This window comes from Passer montanus, unplaced genomic scaffold (assembly GCF_014805655.1).
Source record: "Passer montanus isolate IOZ18808 unplaced genomic scaffold, ASM1480565v1 scaffold13, whole genome shotgun sequence".
Lineage (NCBI taxonomy): Eukaryota > Metazoa > Chordata > Aves > Passeriformes > Passeridae > Passer > Passer montanus.
Genome location: NW_024359832.1, coordinates 3,740,277 through 3,767,555, shown reverse-complemented (window position 1 = coordinate 3,767,555; position 27,279 = coordinate 3,740,277). Strand labels below are relative to the sequence as shown.

Here is a 27,279-nt window from a genome sequence, read left to right as displayed (position 1 = left end):
AGTGAGGGCTTGCTGAGAGACCCAAAGGAAATGGAAATAGGTGTGAGGGTGAGGTGATCTCCTCAGTGTGTAGCAGTACCACACTGCCCACAGAACCCAGGATGAAGCACAAGTTCAGCATGGCAGTGCTCAGGTCTTGTTGATCGTTTCTGCAGCTTTGCTGCTGCACTGAAATCCCCAAGGCACACTAAAAGTACTTCCAGCTTGCAGTTTTCTGTCATTTGAGAAGATGGCTCACAAACTCTATTTGGATCAAGGGATTGCTGTAGGTACAAAACAACAATAGTGCTATCACTAAGCAGATGAAATAAGTGACCTATTTCATTGCCTGTGTCTTTATATATAAAAATATTTATATTTATTATATGTATTTATGTATAAAGATATGTATAAAACAAGATTTGTTTTTTACCTGCACAGGCAGTCATTTCACAATTCCAAGGTTTCACTTCATAGTTTTCAAACCCAACCATTCATCTTAATTGTTTTAAAAAATGATCTAAAATTTTTAATTTATATTCTTAATATAATTACTGCAAAAATTGGCTGCTCAGTGCCAAAAATGTGTACCCATCCTAGTTCTCATTTTTCTTTCAGCTGTGTATGTAGTAAGAAAAATCCACACAGCAGTTCCAACTGGACACAGATTAGGAGTATCCTGAGTCTGCAAGTCCCTATTTGCAGTTTCTCAAAACCTGTCAGTACCACAAATATTAACATTTTCCGTCATCACCTCCACATACAAAGTATACAGTATGAGAAGCACAGTTTATTTGGAGCAGAAACACAGAGACACCTACTTCCATTCTACTTTTAAGGCACAAAATATCACTAGAGAGAGATTGTATAGTCATAATTTTTGCATTTTTTCCCCTTTATTTCTTTAAAACTTGTGATCTTCCTGCCTATAGAACTTTTCTAGAAGGACACAGAAAGAATCTCCAAATTTCCCTCTTTTTCAGTGATCTTGCTTTTTTTTTTTTAATTAGCCAACATTATCTGAGTAGGACATTATATTTGTATGATGTGCACTTTCTGGTGCCAAATTAAAATGAGCAATGCAAAAAAGGTATTTAGTAAAGTGGAAACATTAATTTGTGTAAGAAAAAAGATGCCATCCTGAAAGTTTAAATATAATGAAGGTAGAAAATGAACATGCATTTGGCCCAGGATAGTTTCTGCATTATGCTTTATGATTATATGATTTGTCTTGCTTCTAGTAACCACTTGACATGCCTTAGAATATGAAAAAAGAGTAATGCTTAATATATTAGAACTAGTGGATTTCAGTTGGTTTAATTTATTAGTGCTTACATATGTCTAACAAATATGAAATTATTCCCTGCCCAAAAGGTCTGCCTTGTCTAACACAGAAAATACCTTTAATTTAAAATCTTATTTACCACCTGTATGTCTATCTTACAGACCCTATATATGCTAAACCCAGAGTAGAAATTATTTGGGAAGAAACTTGGCGCTATCATTAGCAAGGGTTTCAAGAAAACTTATTGAATAACAGTATGAGGAAATAACCATAAGAAAAGACCATAAGAGCAGAAATTAAAGCCACCACAGGTATTTGAAAACCAAAGTGGGTTTGGTACAATGGGGTTACAGCTCCCATAGGCTGTGAGCTGACTGCATCCCATGCCACTGGTGTCACTAACACTAAACAGCACAAATGGGTCAGGGTGGTAGCTCTGCCATGGGAGCTCATTTCACTGACAAAGTGGACAGGAAAGGTAAGAGCAATAGAAATATTTAATTATTTCTGTGAAGGTAGAAACTTCCATGCAGAGGACATGCACGTTTCTTGGTATAGCAGCTGTGTTATCTCCAGTCTTATTAAAAAAAAACAGATTTATAACTGCATATCTCAGAGATATGAGAGAGAGAGAACTAAAAATATTGAAAACTAGTGCCAAAACTCCAGATTAAGCTCCTAGAACTTTGGACACTAAGCAGCCTGATTTCCAAAACTGCAAATTATCTACTTAGTTGCCTGTATTGTATTCTGGAGTGCTCAGCAAATTCCAAGATGCCCAAAAGCCATGCTGAGTACCCACCAGGTTTCACTCAGCCTGGGTGTTCGAGCAAATCCTGCTGGATTGGATGGAAAGACACACTGCTGTGTTTTGAATCGAATTTATTGACTGCAGAAGCAGCTGCCATTTGAAGCACATGTCAAAAACAGATCACCAGATGTTTCGTCACCTGTATAAGCTTTTAGACAACATTTGTAAACAATAGCAATAATATTTGAGCGTTAGCCCCTTACCCGAAGTCATTGATTTTGGATGTCTTTGTCTTTGTTCTTTGTACAAGGGGTTGTTAAAGAGATCCCGAAGCAAGAACTATGTCACATGGAGTGTTTTTTTCAAAATTACATCAAAATTCTTCCACACTGGAAAAGCATACTATATTGTCCTAGAAACAAATGATCTGCAAAGAGAGCAGAACTCCCAAATTCTTAATTCATTGACTACTTCATCTAGAAATACGTGTGAGAGTGGAAGTCCTGCTGATAATAATTTACCTTTTTCAGTCCCGAAAACAATGGAAAACAGGTCTCAGACATGTTTCCATCATCCTCTCCCTAGGGAAAGAGAAATCTTCCTCACTCCCTCTGCTCTGGGAGTGTAATGCCATGCAGCTCCTCCTTTGTATGGTTATTAAAAATACCATATAAATCTCTTTGTTCCCAAGCCCTCACTACTGAGGGGTCTTTTCAGTATTTTCTCTACACTGCAGGATATTTGCAGTTGTTTCAAAACTCAGGTTTAGAGCACAGATGTCCCCAGTAATCAAGCTGTACAAAGTGGAGTTGAACTTCAACAGTTTGGGTCTTATTTTTGGGATGTTCAATGGAGGAAGCTCAATGCTGGTCTCCAGAAGCTAGGACAGCTTGGTTGGGAGAGCTCTCAGAGGAACCAGCTTGCCAATAAGAACATCCTAATCCCTTCTGGAAGTATATTTGCTGGGCTGAGGCATCCCTGATTGCAGAAGACCTGCAGGACAGGCTTTGCTCATCCCTTCTCAAACTACACGATAAGATCAGAAATTCACCTAAAACAGTTCAGCCATAAATGGGCATTCAGTCCAGGGTCCAGTTCAGATGAGTCCAGCTCATCTGAACTAAAGCTGCCCTGAAATGTGCAGTGGATTAAGAATTCTAATAGAATAAACCCCTTCACTTACGCCTTTAGATTTTGGTAAGCCTTGGAGAGCAGTGGTCTCCCTTAAATACAGTCATAACTGACTTTCACATGGCTTATGACAAAGCTAAATGTAATGCTGCATACCACCAAGAAGTAAAATATATAGCTCTATGGTAAATCCTAATTCAGTGCTTCAGAAGAACCAGGTAACTTTATGACGGCTGTGTGGGATACAACTATAATCAATGACACTATTTGGCAGACAGCTATAGGTAGGATTTTTAAAATTTTTTTTTAAAGCACTTTACCCAAACCACACCAATTATAATTGAATGAAATTCTTTCCAAACAGCAATCCTAAAGTACTCTCAAGTTGAGCTGGGAGGTCACATTTTTCAGCAGCTAATTACTGAACTAGGAGGAAAAGAAAAAAAATATAAAACGCCTCAGAGAAAATCGAAAATATTTATTACATACTGTTACAAAGAACTGAAAAGTAATTATTTTCATAAATTTGTACACTTTTGGTTGGAGAAAGCGGATGTGAGATGAAGGACTCCCATAGTAATTGCTCAGGAAGCATGTTGGGCTCCTTCTCCAAAAGGGACAAATTTTCATAGAAAAATGCATTGTTTAAAAATTTGTTCCAAAGGCTGCTCAAAACTATCGCTAGAATGTGTGTCACAAACTATATCAATATTCCAGTATTTTTCAGATATCATGGCATATTTCAGCTACAAGAAACATCACCAAGTCTGCCATTTCTCAGAAACAAGTCTGCATGACGCTGTAGCAGCCTCGAAAGCATCCAATACATATCCCAAGGGCACCGCACGCAGGACTGTGCAGCGCACAGAGGAGATGGGCTGAACCTGAAAGGGATAAATGTTATTTCTGCTGCGCTACGGCGCAGTGAAAGCGAGCGGCACCGGCAAAGCCATAAACCATTCACAGGGCTCCGATCAGTCACTGTGTAATGATGCACAAGAAAGGTCAGGTTACATTAGAGCATCCATTCCGAGAGTCTTAAGTAAGTTCTAAAGACAGGATGAATTACACTGGTTAAAACACTGGAACTAAAGATCAGTCACCCGGGGCACCGCGGGCACCGAGCGCTCCGCGGGCCGGGCGCGTCCTCAAGCCTCCGCCGCTCGGCAAAAGGCTACCTGCAGCAAAACGTGCCGTTTCTGTCCAGTTGGCCATGCCCCTTTCACTTTATGGCTAACATAACATCGAGGGGAATTTTCACGCCGAAGCGCCCTCAGCAATCATTCGCTGTCTCTTGACGGGAAGCCGGCGCTCCAGCGGGAGGGGGCGCGCCCTCACGGCAGCCCCTTCCCCGCGGCAGCCCGCCCGGCCGAGCCCGGGCGGACAGAGGGGCGCCCCGGGCCGCGGCACTCCGCTGCGCGCATGCGTCCCGCTCTCGGGAATCGGTTCTCCTCGCCGGTCCGCTGCAAGTTCCAGTCCGCGGCTCGTCGCCCGTGAGGCGGCGGCCGGGATGGGGGCGGCTGCGGGGCGGGCCGGCCCGCGGGCGCTGCTGCTGCCGCTGGCGCTGGCCGTGGCGTGCGCGGCGCGCAGGTGAGCGCCGCCGGGCTGCGGACGGAGGGAGGGAGGTGGGCGCGGGGCCGCCCTGCCGCCTCCCTAACTAACCCCGCTTGTGCTTCTTTCCGCAGCGCCGACGGGCCCAGCAACATGTCCTACGTGAAGGAGACTGTGGACAGGCTGCTCCAAGGCTACGACATCCGCCTCCGCCCGGACTTCGGAGGTGAGGCGCCCGCGGCCCCCGACCCGCGCCCCGGCCCCCCTCAGGTGCGCTAACGCCGCCTCCCGCTCCCCCCGCAGGTCCGCCCGTGGATGTGGGCATGCGGATAGAGATCGCCAGCATCGACGTGGTCTCGGAAGTCAACATGGTGAGTGACCCTCAGCCGGAGCGGTGGAGCCGCACGCCGGCCCGCCCGTGCGGGCGCTGCCGCAGCCGCCGGGAGCCCGGCTGCGCGGGGAAGCGCGCACCGAGCCACAGCGATTGCCGCAAAATCACCGAGCAGTTGCTAGGAAAAGTTATTTGCGTTTTTGGGATGAGGCTGGCGTGCCTGCGGTGGCACTTCAGAAGAGCTCCCTGCCCCGGTCAGAATACCTACTGCAGGTTTGAGGTTCTGGGTGCCTCTTGTCCTGGTTTGCCCTTTGCGTAGTCAGCAGCTGCCGTCGGAAATGCTGGAGTTTCTTGAACTGTAGCAGCAGATGGCCAGATGTGCGCGTTTTCATGTTAAATTATTTAAAGAGTTAGACAGTTCACTTTTCATGCTAGTAGCCTTGAGTAAAAGGTGCAAAGAGAAAATAAGAAGGACTTCTAGAAAATACTGTCTTTCTTGTGGAAGGGAAAAAAATGACACTGCAGAATAAGTACATAAGGATGCTTCCAGCTATAAAAATCAGAAGTCTCATAGCTACAGGTGTGAGACATACTGCATTTGATTTCAGTTCTCCCGCAGGAAGCAATGCTCATAGACGAGCAGGTTTAAAGAGCAAAAATGTGACTTTAGTGCCTGCCTCATTTGACAGCCTTTCCCCAGAAGAAGACAATGAATCAGTTGCAAGTTTGAATGTTGTATAAAATCATGTTGAATTAGTCAGCATCATGGGCATTTTGCTCTCACTCTCTTTTCTTATGTTTGATCTCACTTGAAAATCTCAGTTGCTTTCTGTACATAAGGCAACACCTACTTAGTTGAAAGAAGCTTAAAAACCTTACATTTCCATTCTGATCAGCTGTTTATTTCAGTGGGTGATATTTGCATGTTTGAAGTAAATTACCTAATGGTGGGGATTTCTTCCGTGGTATATTAGTTAATAGCTGTCATTAAAACAATCTCTTCATATATTTTTTTGTTTTGTTTTCATACTTAGTTTTTTTTCTGTTGTTATATGTGTCACAGGTTCTGTTTGTGTGCTAGTGTTTTGTTTGCTTATGAATATGCGTGACAGAGTGGGGAGGAAACAGAATTTGTCACGTTCTATGTAGCATACCAGCATTTGCAGACTGCTAATGCCACACAAAGACAACATTTTGCAAGTTTCAGCTCCTGGTCTTCCTGTTGCTGTATTGTACTTTCAGTGAGGAACACAGTGCAGACCACACAGATAAGGCAGAGGAAACAGACATTATCAAAACAGTCGAAGAACAAATGTACTCCAGCTCCATCCTATTTCTGTGACACTGTAGTGGGATTGCTGCTTTCACATCTGGAAAAAGCCAAACAGAGTAAAACACAAAAACACCTGTTCTGAAAAGTCCAAAACTTATTTTGTAAAGACTCAACACCTGAAATACTGTTAATCTGTAGGGGGGTGGATATGACTGTTTCCAATGGCAGTCTCACAGGGCATTAATTGCACTGCACCAACTCTCAGCATTTCTTCTGTACCTGTCAAAGTTTTCTTCTTTGCTGTAAAACTTGCACAGCCTCCTAGAAAGAGAAGTTATGTGCTAAATGGATTCTTTGAACAATCTCTGTGTGTAGGGGACAGCTTGACTAAAACTGGTCAAAAATAAGAAAATGTTTTCATTTCAGAAAATGCCACATCTCACAGTGGAAGGAAGCAACCGGTCTCAGCTGTAGCTGTAGCCAGTCCTGAATGCAAAATATGGAGTCTCCATTCTGAATCAGTTTGGAAGGGCTTTGATATCACAAGTGCTACCTGTACAAGCGTACTATATCTAGTGTTCTGTGTTGCAAGGTCTTTATTGTGTTGTTAGAGATTGTCTTCCTGGTTTTGGACAATGATCAGTAATTTCATCCATCATAGAAAAACAAGGCAGTTGATATCTTGGCATAAGAAGAAAGGTTTTTTTTACCTAGTAAAATAATGCTTTCTTCTAGTACTTTTCTTATTTTTGATAAATCACCGCCTTGAGATGCTTAATGTTGCAGTCACATGTAAGTAATTAATCTTATTTTCCTTTAAACTGTGTCTTACAGATTTATTTTTTTTTTATTTAGTAAGAGCTACTGTTTTGTGGCTTCAAAGCCAGAAATGTTTTTCAGAAGATCTAAATTTAGAGTGTCCTCTGGCTTTAGGGCAGTTTTGTTGCTGAAGGAAACCAGTAATAAGAGCCAGGAGAGCAATACCCTCATCCTGTGAGTTCCTCCTGACAAGAGTCTGGTTGGATCCACCAGAGTTCAGTCACCTCACCCTAGCAGTATCGGAGGGAGTTGTCTTATCCCTCGGCTTTCCTCAGGAACATGAAACCTTACATCCAGAGTGACAGAGGCACACATTCCCAGTCATGGTGCCCACAGAGTTAAATTTTGTATTCCAGTCTCAATGCATAAATAAGAGTAAAGATTATATATGTAGGGAGAGGGAGAGAGAGAGAGGGGTTATGAAGGTGTGTTGAGTGAGACGTGGTCATGGCTGTAGACTGTCTGCCATGTCAACAGGGTGATTTGTGTGTCCAAGTACATCCAGTCCTTAGGTAAAAAGTTGAGATCTAGGCAACAGAATTATTTTGAATTCTGCGAGCACCCAATTCTGCTGTTTGTTCAAGCAGCTTGGCTGGTTGAAACTGCTTGTTCTAATCTGTGAGACTATTGTAAAATACTTTACTCAGTTAATGAAGCAAGACTTGCACAGTCTTGAAGTCAACTGTTCCAGTTTTTCTCCCTTGCTGCTCAGTCCTCATCTCCTCAGCTCATTAAATAGCATTGTTTTATACCTGCTTGGGAGTTCAGTAATACTGTGGTGAGCTGGCATACCAGCTTTTGCAGAACGATTAATTGAAATGCTCATTCTTATGACTCTTCCATTTGACATCAGGTACATAGTCTTATGTTGATTTCTGCAGGTAATAATCAGAAGAGCTTGTCATACAACAAACAAGCAGGAGAAGTAGAATGTAAACATCCTAGTGACCTGGTTCTAACCATGCTTCCTCCCTAAGGTACCATGAGATGAGTTTTAGTTTAGTTTTCTGTCTGATTTTCACAGCCTTGTTACAATAACTCCAAGCATTATCTTCCAAAGGCACAAAGTGACCTTTGTCTCAGTTAATGACTATTCAGCTAATTTTCATTCATGACAGAGCTCCATAAGTATAATAGACATCTACATGAACATAGAGCTCATTAAGAACCATGCTATGACTAGATCTATTAAGCTTCTGTCTGGTTTACTCTGATGCCTTTATGTGGTTGGCAGAAGGTGCTGCTTGTACATCAAGAATAAACATGGGCAGAATGATTGGCAGTAATTAGTGTCATGCTTCAGGGCAAGCAAGCTAATAATGTATTTATCTACTAAGACACAGTTGAGAGAAGTAACTGGACTCAAAAAAAATTTACATGAAGTACATGTTGTAATTTTCTCTAAAATGTGTTCCTTACTGAAGTAAAGGTGGTCAAACCTTTATAATGGGTAAAAGATGTCATGTACATGTCCTAAAGTTTTTAAAAAATGCTTATGATAAAGAACATTTTCTGGAGTAATTAAAAAAGACACCAAAGAGGGGAAAAAAATTAAAAATCCCTTTATTTTATATTGGGAACACTGTTCCTGACCTGTCATACTGATTTTACAGTGATGATGATGATGATGATGATGATGATGATGATGATGATTGATGATGATGATGTAGTTTCTGTGATCACAGACTGAAGGTTTCATGTCCCAGCAAAAAGAGGTAAATAAAATCATGGAAACAATGTATAATTCTTTAGCTTCTCCAAAATTGTATTCAAGGCTCTTATATTTATCTGATCTCCCAAATAAGCCACGAATCTTGGAGAGATTAGTTTATTTAACATCCCAACCTGTAGGGTAGCATCTTTTTGCCTCAGAAAGGATTTATATTAGCTTAAACCACTCAGTTTTTGTATCCTTTTTGTAAAGGTGATAATTAAATAAGCCGACTGCATAAACATATATGCACTTATTAGGTATGTATGTGTATAGATATCTATATATCTATATATCTATATATCTATATAGATATAGATATAGATATAGATATAGATATAGATATAGATATAGATATAGATATACACAAACAGAAGTTTTCCAGTTTGCCACAGAAGCATCCAGGGCCTAGAAGAGCAAAGGCCTTCCCCTTACTTCAGGGCTGATGTTAGCCCAGGTGGCTGTGGCATCCTACAGTGGCAGATGTTTAGCCAAAAGAATCTGAATCTGTGGGCTTAAACACTTGAACTGGGTAATGCTTAGAACCAAGGCCCTGAAAGTTTGACCATTGATCCTGGCAGGCCACTGCTCGTGCATTAGACCCCAGCTCCAGAAATGGTAGAAGGACTTCTGTGCATGGATGGAGATAATCTTAAGACACTTTTTGCAGATTGAGAAAGACTTTAGCTGTGTTTACTGGAGTAGCCAGAATTTCACATATCTTATTCCTCCTTTCTGTCTTAATTAGGTGTCTGAGAATTTAGCATGGTGCTGTTGTGAATCTCAACATAGGAAATAAATCTTAGGGAACCAAATTGGCATTATGAGCCCCATCTCATGCTTCTTTGCATCACAGCAGCCAAGTCTCATTTTTTGTAATCGTAAAGCTGGTTTATATAGAACTAAAATGTCAAAAATTCCTTTAGCCCCAGCCAGTGTGGAAACACAAATGATAATAAATGGTCCTTGGTCTAAATATATTTACCAGAAGATGTTCATATTAAACTAATTAGATTAAACTAATTTTTTTTTCTGAAAAGTCATAAAGCTTAATAACTATTAATGAAAATTTACTTAGCTGTAGTGCAGAAGAAGAAAGGAGAAGTACTTTTTTGTTATATAGCAACTGTCCTAAAGAGCATGAAGGACATGCAGAGACACTTTAATATTAATAAGAATGTTTAGTAACTGATTTTTTTTTTTCTAGCAAATATGGAAAAACTAATCAAGTAATAATACATTTCATCACTGTCTATTCCAAACAGGAGCAATTATATTAGAGAGTGAAATGTGGAATGAATGTAGAAATGGGCAGCTTGAGGTTAAATGACTGGGTCACTGTTAGTGGATGTTTTGTTGGATCATTTTTGATTTGAAAAGAATAAGCATTTATCCAACAAAATTGATAAACAGGCAAAACTTATAAAGCAATAATGTGAATGTTGTCGCGTATGATCCAGAAATCTGATATATCTTAATTTTTCAATTGTTGAACAATACTGAGACCAGCTTCAGGTTGATATAAGCTGTAGTCCACGTTTTCCTTTTTAGGCTGACAGGCACAGTACTTTTCTGGTTTCAAGGCTTAGACAAAATAGCTGTGAATGCCTTTAGAAAATATGTATTCCTTTTGTTTAATGTTAAACTCACAAATGCAACTCTCCTCACTCCCACCATCGAGAGTTAATCATATCGTAATGGTGCCTATGAAATTAAAGGGGTGACACCCTCCCCTTTAGCACCTAGTTTGAGGTGTGTAGGATTTCATTAAATAAAGGGTATGCCTGTAAAGAGGTAGGCTTTTTAGTTGTGTGGAAAGGAAAATGAAAGGATTTCCCAGACACTGCCTGTTTAGTGTACATGCATCAGACAACATGGTCGTGCTGTGACTGCTGGAAACATCCAGTTGGTGATCTGTTAATGTGCACAAGTCCTACAGTTTTGGTGCAAACCTTTGGAAACATTCACAGTGCTAAGTAGCTGTGTAATAATGGAACACATTCTCCTAAATTAACTTCTTTCTAAAAATAGAAAAATAAATCCATAAAATCTAATTTCATGTTTCTTTTTCTTGTGTACAGGACAAGTGCTTATTTAAAAGCTTTCACATTTTCCACAATTGCATTTCCCTTCTATTTCTGATTTTGGATTTTACATCTGACTTCTGAAAGAGAGTATCAGAACCTTCCAAACTAAGAATTCTTCTTCATAAGGAAATTCAAAGCATGCATTTCAAATGCCTGCAAAGCATAGTCCTTTTTTTTTTTATATCAGCTTTACTTTGTACTCTATAGCTTGAAAAGTTCCATACCTCCTCTAGGCTGTAATAATTAATTATGTACAAACTGCAGCTCAGTGCAGACCTGAAGCTGAAGCTGTGCAACCAAGAGAGGGAACACTCACACCACAAGTTCACCCTGAGGTGGGAAAAGAGGGAGGAACCTCAGTGGAGGAACAGTAACAACCTCAAAAGCTATTACCAGAAAGACCCGTTCCTGTTCACAGGATGCTGGGTATTCTGTGACAGCAGCTCAAACTGTTAAATCAAACCCAGAGATTGCCTTCATTCAGAGGTATCCCCAGCTGATGTGTTTTGTTGATCACTGTATTCCAAACAGCAGCTGCTTGGGAGAATTCTCGGTAGTTTTTTATCTCCCATCCATCTTGAGTGAGCTGGACTTTAAAGCATCAGTAAAGGCCGAAAAAATAACTATAAGGTCTTCTGACAGGTGTTGAAAAGTAGCCAAGATGGCTACTGGAAAGATTTTATACTTTAATGCTCTTTGAGACTCCTTATTTTCTTCTAGAAAGAGAACCCAGAATCTCAAGGTTTGCACTTTCATGCTTGTAGAATTCTCTCACATGAAAAATGCCTGTAACTCTGGCAGTGCTCCAAAAAACATATTAAAAGGAAATTATTTCCACCCCAAAGGCTAAACTACTGCAAATATGCTCACAAGGAAATTGGTCGTAGGAGTCACTGCATAATCTAGCAGAATAATACCAGATAATGCAGTTGATTCTTTCTTTAAGCAATAACTGTGTTAAGGTTTACGTGGGATGGAAAATGTAGATCAGATTTCTTGCCTATCAACTTTTACAATAACCTTTCAAGATTAAATGGTTACTTTTGGTCAAAGCAATGTGACATTGAGGTTGGTTTCATCCCTTGCTAGGGCAAATCCTTAATGGTTTATGTCATGAACTAAGGAAAGGTAATTTAAAAGATTCAAAGGCAGGTTCTAGAAAGCTGCATTATCACTCAGACATCCACCTTATAACAAGATTGACTTGTGTGGTTTTAAATGCTCACGTTACAGTACATAGTTTCAAAGCATAGATTAATGATTTCAGACTGCCAAACTTAATTAAAGGTTGGAATAAATGTTCTCCATTAAAACTCATCAATCCATTTGACTGAGATGGAAGAATTTCAGTCATATCTTTTTTAATTGCCTGTAGAAAGAATTGAAGAGTTAGCAAAGTTAAAACTGTTGAAACACATAAATGGTGTCTAAATATTATGCAGGATCTTAATCATATTAAAAGAGGAAGTAAATTCATTTTGTAGCATAATTTTAACCTGAAGAGCCTCGTAAGTGAAACTGAAGTAACATGAGTAGATGTCAATGGCATGTGGATATGTTTGTGCTTGTGTATCTCAGGAGCTTCTGTAAGCACTAATTATTGCAGTGCACTGAGGACTCCTGTCCCATACAAGTGGAGTAGATGCTGACAGTTCCATGTTTTCAATGAATATGCTCACTGATAAAATTTCTTACACCACTAAAATGAAGTCCATATTAGCTCCACCAGCTCAAGTTTACTCAGCAGCTTGCAGGAGCAGTTCAGCTCTCCAGTTTACATAATGCTTAAACCTTTGTGTCTTTATAATTTTCTGTGCTGTTGCTCTTAAACAGCATGAGAGAATAACCAAGTCTGGAATGATACCCTCCCCTCCTGTGTTCTTCCATTATGATTTATCCTTTCCTTAATCAGTGGTTTTTTTGTAAACTGTTAACTGATCAAAATAATACACTGCTCAAGGAGAGAAATTGATGTGATTTGGGGGCTTCATTCATATTAGCACATTTCACAGGTAGTGCAGCTTTTTCACTGGTTTCCTATGAAGGGAACGAAAAATGGGATTGACAGTCACCTGTAAATTCTGAAGTTAAATACTAATCTGCAGATGATTCTGACATATTACTCAGGCAAGCTTATAACCTGGGTTTATTGTGGAACCTCATGGTTTCAATGACTTTTGCACAGTTTCTGTTTGGAAATCCAGACAACAGTGGTGCTCCAGATCACAGAGAACAAGTAAGTGGCAGAGGCATTGCTGGGAACAACCTGTTGTGCCAGGGAGGAGCATCAGGGCCTGACTCTGCAGGAAAGGACTGCTGGCTCAGCAGGACCCTGCTGATCTCACTGCTGCTCTGCAGGGCCCATCAGGTCAAGCTGCTCTCGTGACAGATGGCTAGTTCTTTTCAACAGATTTGAAACAGCAATGCTGTGGTAGATTATTTTTTGTAGTACTATATAGAACCTTTTGCAATGCACGCAACATTTTTTATGAATTGCATAGTTGTTTGGTTTTTTCCCAAGGATGTTTGTGGGGCTAGAAGGAGCTTGCAATAAAGCAATTGTTGTGCTGGTTTTTTCTCATCCAAATGATTACAGTAATGAAGAATTCAGCACAATGTTATGGAAAGGAATTTAAATATATGACACTCTGTACTTAAAACATTATGAATCTATTAAACTCATTAGTATGCATAATTTTGCAATTTTTAGTCCAAAAAATTGGAAAGTCAGTATTTCGTGTAACTTGCAGTAAACAGAAGTGATCAGTACAACATGTTGCAATATTCAAGAGCTCTGGAACAAGAAGCTGGACAAACTTCATGCAACAGCAAGCCAAATGCAATTTTGAACCGATACACTTTGGTTGAAATACTTTATTAGCTAAGAATTATATATATCCATGTGCTGTTGATTCATCTTTTATAGAAATGCTATAGAAGAAAAATATATTTGACATCTTGGTAGGGAAAAAGATTGTTCCAATTTATTAGCTGTTCTTCCACATCTGAATATAATCTTCAAATGGCTTCTCTGGAGTACATGCTCGGCTCACCTTTTTCGTTGGTTAGTTTCCTCTGAAAATCATTGAAATTGCATCAGTAATGAATCAAACCAATCTTATACAAGATGATTATACTTTCCTGCAGTAACTGCATTTTCTTGGAAAAATTTTGCAAATAATATGTGTAAACTCAAGAGAAAAACTGTTCTGAATGCACACAGACATCAAGAAAAAACTTTTTAAAATGCTTAATTGTTATGATGATGCCTCTGAAAAGCAAAATGCAAAAAAGACTGAAAATGAGCAAGTGAGAAAAAACAAGAAGTTTGTTACCCTCATTGGAATGTATTCTCTGTCATTGCAGAGTCTTGGCTTGCAGACAGCTTGGTTTTTCCTTGAAGCATTTTTACTATTTTCCTGCTGTATTCATGCATCCTAGCCTAGTGTTAAAATTAAGGGTTGGAGCAATCCCCAGTATGAACACAGGCTGGGGGATGGACAGATCTAGAGCAGCCATGTTGAGAAGGATTTGGGGGTGCTGATGGATAAGAGGCTGGACATGACCCAGCCATGAGCACTCACAGCCCAGAGAGACAAACGTGTCCTGGGCTGCATCCAGAGCAGCGTGGGCAGCAGGACTGGGAGGAGATTCTGCCCCTCTGCTCTGCTCTGCTCTGCTCTCCTCTGATGAGACCCCACCTGGGGTGTTGTGTCCAGTTCTGGGGTCCCCAGCACAGGAATGACATGGTGTTGAGGCAAGTCCAGAGGAGGCCACCAAAATGGTTAGAGGGATGGAGCAGCTCTCATATGAAGAATTGGGATTGTTCAGCCTGGAGAAGACACCAGGGGTAACCTAATTGCAGCCTTCCAGTCCCTAAAGCAACCTACAAGAAAGGTGGAGGGGGACTTTTTACAAGGGCACGTAGTGGCAGGACAATGGTTAATGGCTTTAAACAAAAAGAGAATAGGTTTAGAATAGATGTTAGGAAGAGATTCTTTACTGTGGGGGTGGTGAGACACTGGAACAGGTTGCCCAGAGAAGTTGTGGATGCCCCATCCCTGGAAGTGCCCAAGGCCAGGTTGGATGTAGCTCTGAGTAATCTGGTCTAGTGAAGGCTGTCCCTGTCCATGGCAGGGAGTTTGGAGCTAGATGATCTTGTCCCTTCCAGCCATAACCATTCTGTGATGGCGTAATTTAAACATTGGTATAAGAAGCAATTGGGTCTTTCCAAGAGTAATCTGAGATCCCAGTCTCCTTAGTCTATGCTGAGCCAGATGCAGTGGAAACAAAATGAACATGAATGACTGCTTATGCATCTTCTTTCTTATTATTCACACCCACAACCACATTATCAGAATGGCGTGCAAGTTTTAAAAGTCACAAGTGGGAATCTCTTCTGTTCTTTGTAGGTACATTTTATTTTATTTTTATATTTGACTTTAAAATAAAGAAATCAAAATAGATCCGTAATAGGAGCTTTGAATTTTGTACTGAAACTGGGGAAATGTGTAGGTGTTAATGCCTCTTCCTCCTGGTAATCACAACAGTCATTGTAGCAGCAGAACAAAGCTGTCAGTTTAGGTCCTTGTTCCAAAGAAAGATTCGGGTGGCTTGGGTCATGCTCAGAAAGTGTTTTGGAGGCCAGTGTCTTAGATTTCACTCTTGTGTTCAGCAGGAGATCAGTGCCTACAGGAGTTATATGTTGTTTGCTTTATGGAAGGAAAGAGTCTCAGGGGAGAGATTTCAAGTGGAACCAAAGTGTAAATTTCTGTCCTTACATGGATTTTTTCGATTGTTTGTTTGTTTGTTTTAATTCCTCTGGCCCTCAGTTGCTTCTCCATTAAGATTTCTACCTTGCAGGGATAGTATGGGAATTAAATGCATTGTATGAGCATTCATTTGGACAGTGAGCAAGTTTCTGCACACTCAGGTGGAAAGAAAAGGCACACAGCCTGCAGCTAAAAAAAAATATATCCCCTGTGACCAGTTATTTCAACACAACACCATGGCTTATGACCCAGCTGGTCTGTTCCTACATCTCTACAACAATACTCCTGCAGTCCTGACAGGAATTTATTTCTTACTTACCTAGTGAGAAATCCCAAGAAAGCTCAAGATGTTGCATAGTAATTACATTTTCCTCAGTGGTATTGCTGAATGACATATTGTGATATATCAAGAAGCAACTGTGAATTTAACTTCACTCATCACAGTACTTTGCCCAGTACAGTAGGTTTCCAGATGAACATAGTGAATGTAAAAATAAAGAGAAGTTTCTGAATACCACACAGCATCATGCATACTTTGTCAGCATTAGCTTTCAAAGCACATACAGTTCTCTGCTGGCTTGGGAAATCTTCATGTATTCGTTATGTATTTAGTTTATGTATGCACTCTAATATTTAAGAATATATTGTTTGCAGATGGTTTCACAGGAAAAGACAATAATGATAGTCATTTGTCAGAAGAATCAGACATCAAACATGAAGCTTTTTCATTCTGTTTAGTGTTTAATACACTAAATGCATATTTCTTGTGATTAACAGAACAGGTAAGCAACTTGCATGATTATTCTGTTAGTAAGGCTTTTTAATGTTACTTAATTTCAGACCATTATTTTCCCAGTTTTTGGAACATAATAACAACATGCAAAAGCCGAAAGTTTTGCTAATCGTTAAAGAGGTGGCAGATTTTCACATTTATCCTTCAATCTTCATACTGTCTTTTGCAAGATATTGTAAGGCTGGCATGTGGGGAGGAAGAAACAATAAAGACTGGCACAAATTCTGCTTTTTGTCCCACACACTTACCAGGGTAGCTAGCATGAGCAGAAATACCTCTCTGTGGAAAATACATTTTTCTTTAGGCATTTGTGAAGGAGTTTTAGTGCACCCTAACAAACAATAGCCTTCATGCAAAGTGTGTGGCTGGTAACTGAAAATACTCTTCCCAGGCCTGCCATTCTTATTTCTAGAGTGGACACTTACTTCACTGGGTGCTCTGTCAGTGCCAGGCCCAATGTACTATTAGACAAAAAATATGTCTGTTGCAACTCTGCACTACAGTTTCAGACATTTGGCCTCTTGGTAAGTTGTGTTTTCTGCTGGGAGTAACTTTTAAAGTTAGCCATCCCTGAGGTAAAAGAATGTGGATACCTAGTTTTAGTTCCTGGATAGATGAGGAGGTCAAGTACTTCAGTTCTGAAATACTGCTACTGATGTGCTGGAATGAGAATTGAGTGCAATAGTGCCAAATATCTTCAGCTGTTATCAGTCTACTCACCAGAGAGTTAATGCATGTTCCTAAAGCTGACAAAAGAGGAAAGTTTTCCTCCGTCCTCTAAATAATTTATTTGAAGTATCCTTATCTCTCTCTCTATTAATCTTGTCACACTAAGTCTGTGCTGATATTTCTTCAAGGTTAGGAGGCTAAAGTTCGGCAGTATGAGACCTTGACAAAGATTTTTTTTTCCCTGCTTTATAATATGTTACTCCTTAATTTAAAAGCAAGGAGCACTTTTTTTGCTTAGCAATCCTTAGTCTCATGATTCAAGCATTACCACATTACCAGACTAGTTGCACAAGTAATGTAAAAGCATCTGAAAACAGTATGGATATTAGTGTCATTTCGTGCATAAAACTGCTTCTTGGACTCATTCCTTTGTCCATATCTCTATGAGAAAGACCAGTCAAAGGCAACACAAGGTAATATGGCTGGTGTGTGCCAACTGGAAATTTTCATGCACTTGACAAAATGTCCCAGTAATTGAACTGGTGTTATAGCTTCTTAAAAATACGGAATGAATTACAGGATCTAAGAATGACATGATATTTGGATCCATGTCAAAACCTGATACATTTGTTTAGAGTAAAGTGTGAAATGAGAAAAGTTATGTAATCTAGTCTATCCACTAAGTGAGGAGAATCCTACCCTTCATTGTGTATTTACTGTTCTTACTCCAAGCCAGTCTGAAAGACTCCAGGAGCTAAAATCAGGACATTGTTGATGTCCTTCCCTATCTCAGTCAGGGTGTTCTCCTTGACTCCAAGACATTATTTCTCATCTATTCATTTTATGACTTTTGTATCACATATAAGCATCTGCTCCTTTCACAAAAGGAAAGCAGTCATTTTGTCTCCTTTGTTTTACATTCATTGGTGCTTTTTCCCCTCAAGTTTTTTCTTTGATATGGTGTCTTTAAAATCAATGGTCATTTTACTTACTTTCAAGTTAATAAAACAGCACATCATAAGCCATTGCAAGTACCAGCCTAGGTAAGGATCTGCCTTAGGCAGTCTGAAAAGGCATGCTTGGCTACGTTCTTGCTTCCTAGGTGTATTTTCAGAAGTTGCTGAGAAAACAAGTGATGTGTAAAGTCATTACACATCATAGGAGTAGTCCATTTTGGAGTTGTACTATTCACTGCACATTGACATTGGATCAGAACCCTTGCTCACCAACACTAATAAAAGTTGGCAATAACTAGTCTGTACTGAATGAGTCATATTCAGATGAAAGAAAGAGGACAAGTAGACAAAGTGTATTTTCAAAAGCCAACTTCTGCATATGTATGTATTCCAGAACAAAGTGTCTTTCAGGTGTCAGATGGAAAGTAATTGTAATTCAGTGTATCATTCCCAAACCTCCTCATTTCCCTGTAATTTTGTTCCTTACAGCACAGCCCTACTGTTTTTTTTAATACTATAAATAATATTTTATTAATTCTGTTTTCATGCCTGTTCTTACATCTAAGCAATCTTACCTAAATGTACCTGCAACCTGTTTATTTTAATACATGACTTCCTGCATTCACTCAACTTTCTGGTTGTCATCATGGAAAATTATGTATGTTAAATTTGTTTGTGAAAAGAACTAGGAGTAAACAGGATCAAGATACTTTGCTGGCATAAGTTATTTCTCAACAAGTTCTTAAGTGCTTTGACTTACTCTGGTAAGTTTGGAACCAACATCTTTGAGATAAGGATGTAGATAAAAGGCTTTGACTACTCAGCCTGGGTATTATTGCAGACTTGAAACAATCAAATTCCTGGAGAAAGTGTATTTTCCACAGTATGAATTCCAGTAGATAGGCAACTTCTATATTGCTTTCTACATCTGTGCCGAGAATGAATTTTCATGCTAGGCTGAGTGAAAATATGTTACAATAAGATAAGTAAACAAATTTTTCAGTGTCAGCAATCCAGCTCATTTTCTCAGTGTTGGGTTTTCCATTGAATATGTAGCAGTATGCTGTCAGCAAATCTTTTTTTTTTCAATATTCAATATCTTCTGTCACATGAGATATGCACAAAGGGGCAGCAAAGGTGAAAGCTCACAGGGTATCTGATTCATTGTCATAGAGGTGAGCAACAGAACACCTGCGTGGCAGATGTGAAGGGGGACTTCTGGTATCTTTTAGGAAGATACCCAGCTGGAGTTTACTTATGGACCTGCTGAAATTAGCCTGCACTTTGAGAGTCATTTACATGGCATTCAATGGTTTTTGTCTGGTTCCAGGGAGAACACTGATGTTTTGAAACGGCACTGGAAGCAAGAAAAGCAAATAGTGTATGAGCCTTCAGTGCAGACAGTGAGGCATACCTTAGACCCAGGTCAAGAACAGCACTTAAAAAGAAACCAAAACAAACCAGTCATCTTCTCTCCAGCATGTTTCTGTTTGGTGCGGGTGGACAGTATGTTTCCCTGAAGTGGATTTTAAGCATCAAGCTAGAATATGTTTCTCACCTTAGTAGGGAGTGGTGTAATACCTTGATAGCAGACATGGTCAATTTCTCAGTTTCTTTGTAGTCGTGATACACCTAAACAGTCTTACTGACAAATTGAGTTCAGAGTCAAGTAATAAAAGTGTATCAGAGGACCAGTGAAATGTATTTCAGAAAGAATCAGCAGGAAAAATTGTAAATAGTATGATAATAATGTACCTAGAGCATGCCAGACTGAAATATAAATACTAGATGGTGTATTATATATAATCTGTCATAGTACAATCAAATTTTTAAAAATAACTACATTTTTCATTAAAGATGGTGTCTGAGTAATGAAATCTCTCAGAAGAGATTAAGTATTAAAAATTAAATGCAAAACAATTGCTTTTTTGTCTGTTTGTTAACAGATTAAATCTCTACTATCGAGATACCTGTAAGCATAATATAAAGAGAAATACAAAAACTAATTTAACTTTAATTTTTTTAAATTTAATTTTATAGCATGTTTTATTGTCTCTATTTAGCTGGATGGGAAAAGGTGGCTAAGAAAATTTCCTTCAAACACAGAGCTGTCTGCATTCTGCTGTCCCATGGCTCCTATCTCTTGTCCTCATCCCTTGCTGCAGCTCAAATAATAAAAAGCCAGAACTGGTGTTTCAATAACTACTGCTAGAGGTGTTTGCTCAGGTAGCTGCATAACTCGGGACTTGAGTAGGAGGATTTTGGCAGAAGTATAGTGGGGGAGACACTGAAAAATTGAAAAATGCTTCCTATATTCCTGTATTTATTTAGTGATTATCATTAACATAAAGGTCCACAAAAGGCTAGGGACTTGGTTTAACACTGGAAAATTGCATGAAATAATATAAAGCATCACTTTACTCTTCATTGCTGAACAAACAGAGAAAAAAAAATTCATAGAAATCTTCCCAAAGATGAGAAGCAATCCTCTACTACTCTGCCATTATTTTGAACAGATATTATCATCTTGGGAACTGAAACAAATTCCCAACTCTACTCTATAGCCTTCTTGCTCCAGAAAATGTTTTGTAAACCAAACAGTACCAACAACTGAGTATGAAGTTAAGTAGTGTTGTGAAATTTAGTTCTCTCTTAGCTTTCTTGGTACTTCTATAAGAAGTTACAAATTTTTAAAAATATAATCAAAATACTGTGATTAGTTTTTATAGACTCAAAATACTATGACTCAGTTTCTGTCTCCCTTTAGGGTGTTCCATGGAAAATATCAATGGATTCCCTTGGTGACCTAAATGGTAAATGAAAACACAGTGAAGTGCAAACATCCAAATTTTATCCTGAAAATCTTATAAACCATTCTTCCTGTACCTGTGGCAGCCATTGTTTCTTTATGTTTCCCATGTTTTCAAATGGATATTACTGGTTTTCTTGTAGGATCCTTTGGAGTCTGCGTCACTTGACATTTGCCGCTAACAAATTGTCAGTGTACAAAAATCTGTTGCAAAAAAGACTTCAAAACACGTTAATCTATCCCTTGTTTTCCTACAAGTATTTGCATCTGTTGGAATACAGTAGTTGACCAGCAGGAGGAGAACTATGGGTATATTGCACTCTCCAAGCGAAAAAACCTTTAAAAATAAGATATTTGGGAAAAAAAATTAACTTCCAAAAGAGGTATGAACATCTGGCCACAGTTATTTAAACATTTACTTAGTCAAAAGTATGAATCAGGCAAGGAAATGTTATCTGGTAACAAAAAACTGCACTGGACAATGATCAAGGACATCATATTTGGATTTGTTAGGGATCATGTAAAAGACTGTGGTGTTCTTCCCTGAACCAGGAGTAGAAAGGAAAGCTGTTCTTAGGCTATGATTCTAGATAGCCTGAGTCAGTCCTAAGTCAGCTGAAGAGTTGCAGTTGTATTTTATGTAGCAATATTATTTTCTTTTGCTGAAGGCCTGAGCCTTTCAACGTGACCAGTTATATCAGTATCCATCAGATTTATTACTAAAGGATTGGGTGATATTTTATGGTACTTCTGATTTCATTTCAAAAGAAGAATTACCTAAATTAATTTCACAGCATAAGAACTAGAGTCACAAAGAAGGATTTATTTCTCTGCATGATATATTTCTGCATCTATATTTTTGTGTTTTATTAGGTGACTATATATATGGATTTACTTCCATTTTCAGATCATGGAGGAGTTTCTTTGAATGCTCATAATTCGAGTTCCTAATCACTTGAGAATTAATTTTTGCTCACACAGTTGGGAAAAAAAGTGGTTAAGAGGATTATTTTATGAAAGAAGATATCTACAAATATGCATTTTTTCTTTAAAATTCTCTTCCAACCTGTTGATCATAAGCCTGAGACTTAAACTAACAATATCTACTGGACTTACACACATTAGCAAAAAAAAAAAAAACAAACCAAAACAACAACAAAAAAAAAAAAAGGAAAAAAAACCACCAAAAACAAACACGATTTTTTGAGTTTCTGTAATCTGTAAACTGATTGTCGAACAGAAAGATAAAAAGCAATTAAAAAAAAAAAAAACTATGATTTTATGGAGTCTCCAAGTCCAAGTCTTTGACCATTTTATCTTTTCTATGCATTTCTGTAATCTGTAAACTGATTATAGAACAGTAAGATAAAAAGCAATTTTGTTTTCACTGAGTCTCACATGTTTGTCAAAGCAGTGGTACAATATGTTTCTGTTCTGGACTGCAAAGAGACAACTGGTTTTTTACTTTCTTTTCCATAATTCATCTATTCTGGAATGAAAACAACTGAAAGCAATATCAAGTAAAAATCCTTCCTGAATTAAACCAAGGGAATGCTGGCCAACATGGACAGATGAGGCCTTATCTGTTGGTAGAGAACTTGTTCACAGTGTTCTTTTGCACAGCGTTCTTTTAGTTCTTTGGGAATTTCTCCCAGTGTAGACTGCTGTTTGGTTCAGAATATCTGAAAATACAGAAGATAGTATAATGATGTAGACTAGAGGGAAGGGCATGAAAGAGATTCAGAATTGCTTATCATTTTTGTAAACTTGGACATTTCAGAAATACTGGGCTTCCCTGTCTCTACATTGCTGTAATTTTTTTTGTTCCTTTCTTCATTATGTTGTTCTTGGTCAAACCATGGGTTCAGCCACTCCTTTTACTCAGCTTGCATAAAACTCTGCTTCTCCATTACAGTGGTATTGGAAGGTTGGTTGTGAAAAATAAACAGAAGGGACATGTAACACTTCAGTTTTTCAGGGCATTCCTTTAGTGATTTGCAGCAAGGCAAAGCATCATACAAATAAACACAAATAGCTCATTAAGGAAAATTAAATAAGTAAATAAAATCCTATAACTGACGGTTCCCCTTTTCTGTGCAGGACACTGTCTATCAGTAATCATTCCAGAGTGCAGCCATTAAGTTCAACATTTCCTCTGTGTTCAAATCTGACGGATTTTCTAGCTGTCTGTAAATCTGCCATTGGGTAAAAAGCACCAGTGGTATTATTCAATAACTCTACAGGTGTTCTCATAACCTGTGACACAGATCAAGCCTTCTAGCAAGCTTTTCTACATTAGAACCATCAGCATCTTTCAATACCATTGACAACCAAAGATGTGATTATTAATAGGTACCCTTTAAAGGTATTGAAATAATTTATTAAAGGTGTCAGAGAGCATTTGAAGTAATTTCTTAAAATATGTCAGAGAGTATTTGCTCACTGTCTAACCAACGTCTCTTTGGAGCAGGTAGGAGTTGCTCTCTCCTCTCTTTTCAGTATGATTGTTCAAAAATAATTCAAAATTTAGTGCAAATAGTTGAAGAATCAAAGCACACTGTTTTCTCAACCACTCTGAAGTCTCTAAATCTCTTCAGATTTAGCTGTCACTAATGTAGTGTTTGGAATGTAGAACAGAGAGAGAGTAGGAATAGTGAAGACCATTTCACAAATAGAAGAAGCTGTAATCAAGTTCCCAGTCCCATTCCCAAGCCCATTCTAGTGGTAACAGTCTCAGCAGGACTTAATTTTCCAACATAACTCAAAAATAACTCCACTTATACCAGGGGTTTATACCAACAACAGAGAAATCAGTGTCAGGTTTAAGAACTACAGTGACAAAATACTGGGTTCTGTTTCATTTCAGAACATTTCAAATGCTGATGCTCTTTGATGATGCTGTTTTTATCAATACAGCTATGAAACACTAAGGGGAAAAAAAGAATACACACTTCGTATGCTTGAGCTGCTCCTTTCCTAGAAAGGTTTCTAAAGAAAATGGGACAAAGTCAGTACTTTAATATTCATAGCCCAGTTAAGGTGTATAACAATGTATCAATATATTTGGGTAATTAAATTTATAATCTATTAACTGAGAAACAAAAAGTAATTTCAGGTAAATAATTTCATTATTTAAAAGCTTGAAAATGACGTCTGTTGAAAAGAGAAGAATTTTGTTAAAGAAAAGTATTATTTGAAACAAAATCACATTAACCAATCAACGACATTTCTGAAAACCAATAAAAACTTCAAACAGAAACTTTATGACTCTCTGAAAAAGAAAATCATACTGCCTTGACTAAAAAGAAAAGAGGCAAAAAAGGAAGTGATTACTGGCTGTGAATTTATATTCCAAGTTTTAGTTGGATGGTTGTATTGTAAATTCCTCAGATTAATTATGTTCACACTGCCAAGAATTACTCTAATGTAGTAGATGAGAATTGTTCTAATGTATTACTGTTGGCTAGAAGTAATTATTTCAATTCAAAGAACTAATGACATTTACTAGTATTGCCATGCTGCTTTATTGCAGCTTTGAAAATAGATGGGAATACTGAGTGGTGTGGCATTCTAAACAGACTAAATTTAGAGTCCTGTTCCCTGTGCTTTCCACTCTGTTTCATGAGACCAAATCTGAACAGCAGCACTTTGTGTCAGGCCTGCAGTGGTGTAACAGAGTAGGTGGAATGGCACCTTGAATTAGACCAGACTCACTGGAGGATGTGAGGTATCCAAGACAATGATTGCTCGCCCTGGGATGGAGTGTAAGATAATCATCAAGCTAATCCCTTTCCAGGGATTCCATGTTATTCAGGATAACATGAAGATACTAGTTTTAGTCTGGAAGCAGGGAAGCCAAATCTGGCAGCACTGTGCCCAAAATAATTAGTCCAGATTCAGCAGGGATGATGAATTTTGCCTTGGCATCCAGAAATACAGCTGTATCATTTCTCTCTTGGTACAGATGGGTCAGAAGCCATTTAGGTTGCCTGTACCAAGAGGCAAAAGAGTCACATGCATGAAATTAAAACATGGGATCAGCTCACTCAACCTAACCTAGCCAGACAGAAACTGTCTTCTTAACTGATGGCTCATGGTGCAGCCTTGCAAACCAGATGTTTCTCACAGAGGAGAAAGGTACAGTACTGTTGTCTTTTCACTTGGCTGCCTCTGGGCTTGAGCAGTTGTGCAAAATACAATTTCTGTGTTCTAGAGTGACTGATTTCATGCCTCCTGTAGTGGGTTTAGTACTGGCCAAACACCAGTGCATCCACTAGAATTATTTACTCATTTTCTGCTGTGAGATAAGGATCAGGAGAAGAGCAAAGCAGTCTTAAGATTTTAAAGGGTATAAGAAAACTTTATTAACAGAATTACAAGAAAAATAGTAAGAAATCAGAATAAGCTTTCAGAATACTTCTCCTCCTCCCAACTTTTTTTTTCCCACTGACAACGCAAAGAGACAAATTTGGTAATTTCAGTCAGTCTACCGCTCTTAAAATAATCTTTCTTCAGTCCATTTAGGGAGATGAGTCTCTCTTACCATGCCATGGAGACTTTTCCACAAGAAACAAATCTCTTGTGATTTTAATTTTCATGAATAGCAGCTGCCCAGAAATCTGCAATTGTGAGGTCCCTGCCATGGTTTTGGTAGTATTCCCACAACTACCACCATGGGTCATTTCAGCTTATTGGGGTACAATTTTAAGGATGAGCTGTTCTAGTATAGAAACAAAAGTTCTCTTCTTTTATCTCTGGGAGCAGAGGTTTACTTCTTCCATTCCTGGGGCAAGGTGTTTCATGTCTCATTTCTCTCTGTTCTCGGTGGATCACAGCTACTTCAAAATCTGCTTGCCGGTTCCTCTGCTCACAGGTTTAGTTAGAATGCTACATTCCCCCACTGCATTCCGTGGGTTGCAGAGAGAAAAAAGCCTGATGCATCAATTATATCTTCCCCATAGCCTTACAAGAGAATTTCAGCCCAAGACTAAGGCATCTCCTCATTCTCCTCCCATTTGGGGTTTGACTCCTTCTTCACTGACCTTGGTGTCTCCATGTTATTTTCTTTACGTGTCTTCACTCTTTCCTTTTTTCACACCTGAGAGAAGATTGGTGTCTGCAAGTTTCATCTGTGCACTGAAAGAGTTTTAATATCTCACCCAGGCCTGCGGATGGTTATGTGATCTCTGCCGGGCAGCGGCCACTCTGGCTGCGTGGCTGTTTTCTGGCCCCTGCTGTGTTCAGTTCCAGTTCTGGGGCTGCTTTCTCCATGGGGCTGTAGGGCCACCTCTGTTCTTAGCCGCATGATTTTCCATGGCACCAGCAGGATGGCTCAGCGGCTCGTATCCGGAGCGGAGCCCAGCTCTGTTCCACCCAAAGCCGAGTGGAGCCATCCTGGCCCGCTGGCCATGGTTGGAACTCGACGGCAGCAGTCTCAGCCGAGCTGTGCCGTGGGCTGAGCCGGCCTGGCCGTGCAGCATTGCGGGCCCGGCCGGGGCAGCGCTGCGGCAGAGCAGGGCCCGGCCCCGCCAGGCTGCGCGGCAGAACGCGGCCTGGACCGGTGTCCTGGTCTTCGCAGCATCCAGTTACTGTTCAAAGGCCAGAAGCGAGAGAGCTTTTCCCGGGGTTTGTTCGTTTCTACATGTGATTTCACAGAGGTGTGTTCATCTTTCTTAAGTGGTTTAACAGAGTTCAGTATTCAAAACTAGCCAGCTGATTGGTTCTGTCAGGTCTGAAGGAAGCTGCCAAGGTCCTTACAGGGAATGGCTTCCATAGCTCGTGGACTCCATCCCCAACTAAAAACCAAACTACCTTATACCATGACACCTTCTTAAGGAATGGTCTGAACAAAGTTGCAGTATCCTGGTGCAGTCCTAAGTTGCTCCTGTAGAAGTAATTGCACAGTTTTGGGTAAGAAAACATGAGAAACATGAGTTGTAACATATCTGATCCATAGCTCGTGGACTCCATCCCCAACTAAAAACCAAACTACCTTATACCATGACACCTTCTTAAGGAATGGTCTGAACAAAGTTGCAGTATCCTGGTGCAGTGCTAAGTTGCTCCTGTAGAAGTAATTGCATGTTTTTTGGTAAGAAGACATGAGGTGTAACATATCTGAGGGTCCTGCCCTACCTCCATAAATGCCTACTATTAAAACCACACTAATACCAGATTAAAATGTTTGCATATGCAGTTCTGGTGGGAATTCTCTTCCCCCAGGAGTTGAGCAGAAATCCAGCAACCTTACAAAGTAGGAATGTATGAAAACTCACAATTACATTGCCTTGGCAATGAGTAAGGACTGGACATATTCCCCTGTCAAGAAGGGGGCTTCTTAGCCTGTCTAGAAATCTATGTAG

The 27,279-nt window shown here is 39.4% G+C and overlaps 1 protein-coding gene across 2 annotated transcripts in view; it reads left to right on the top strand.

Moving 5' to 3' along the window:
• Positions 1-4,515: 4,515 nt before the first annotated feature.
• GABRB1 (gamma-aminobutyric acid type A receptor subunit beta1) overlaps positions 4,516-27,279 on the top strand; it is a 106,572-nt gene continuing 83,808 nt past the window's right edge. For both annotated transcript variants that reach the window (XM_039699118.1, XM_039699117.1), the window contains exons 1-3: positions 4,516-4,736; positions 4,832-4,923; positions 5,001-5,068. In XM_039699118.1, the coding sequence (XP_039555052.1) occupies positions 4,657-4,736; positions 4,832-4,923; positions 5,001-5,068 (240 nt within the window). In that variant the 5' untranslated portion in view covers positions 4,516-4,656. The remainder of the gene's footprint in view (positions 4,737-4,831; positions 4,924-5,000; positions 5,069-27,279) is intronic.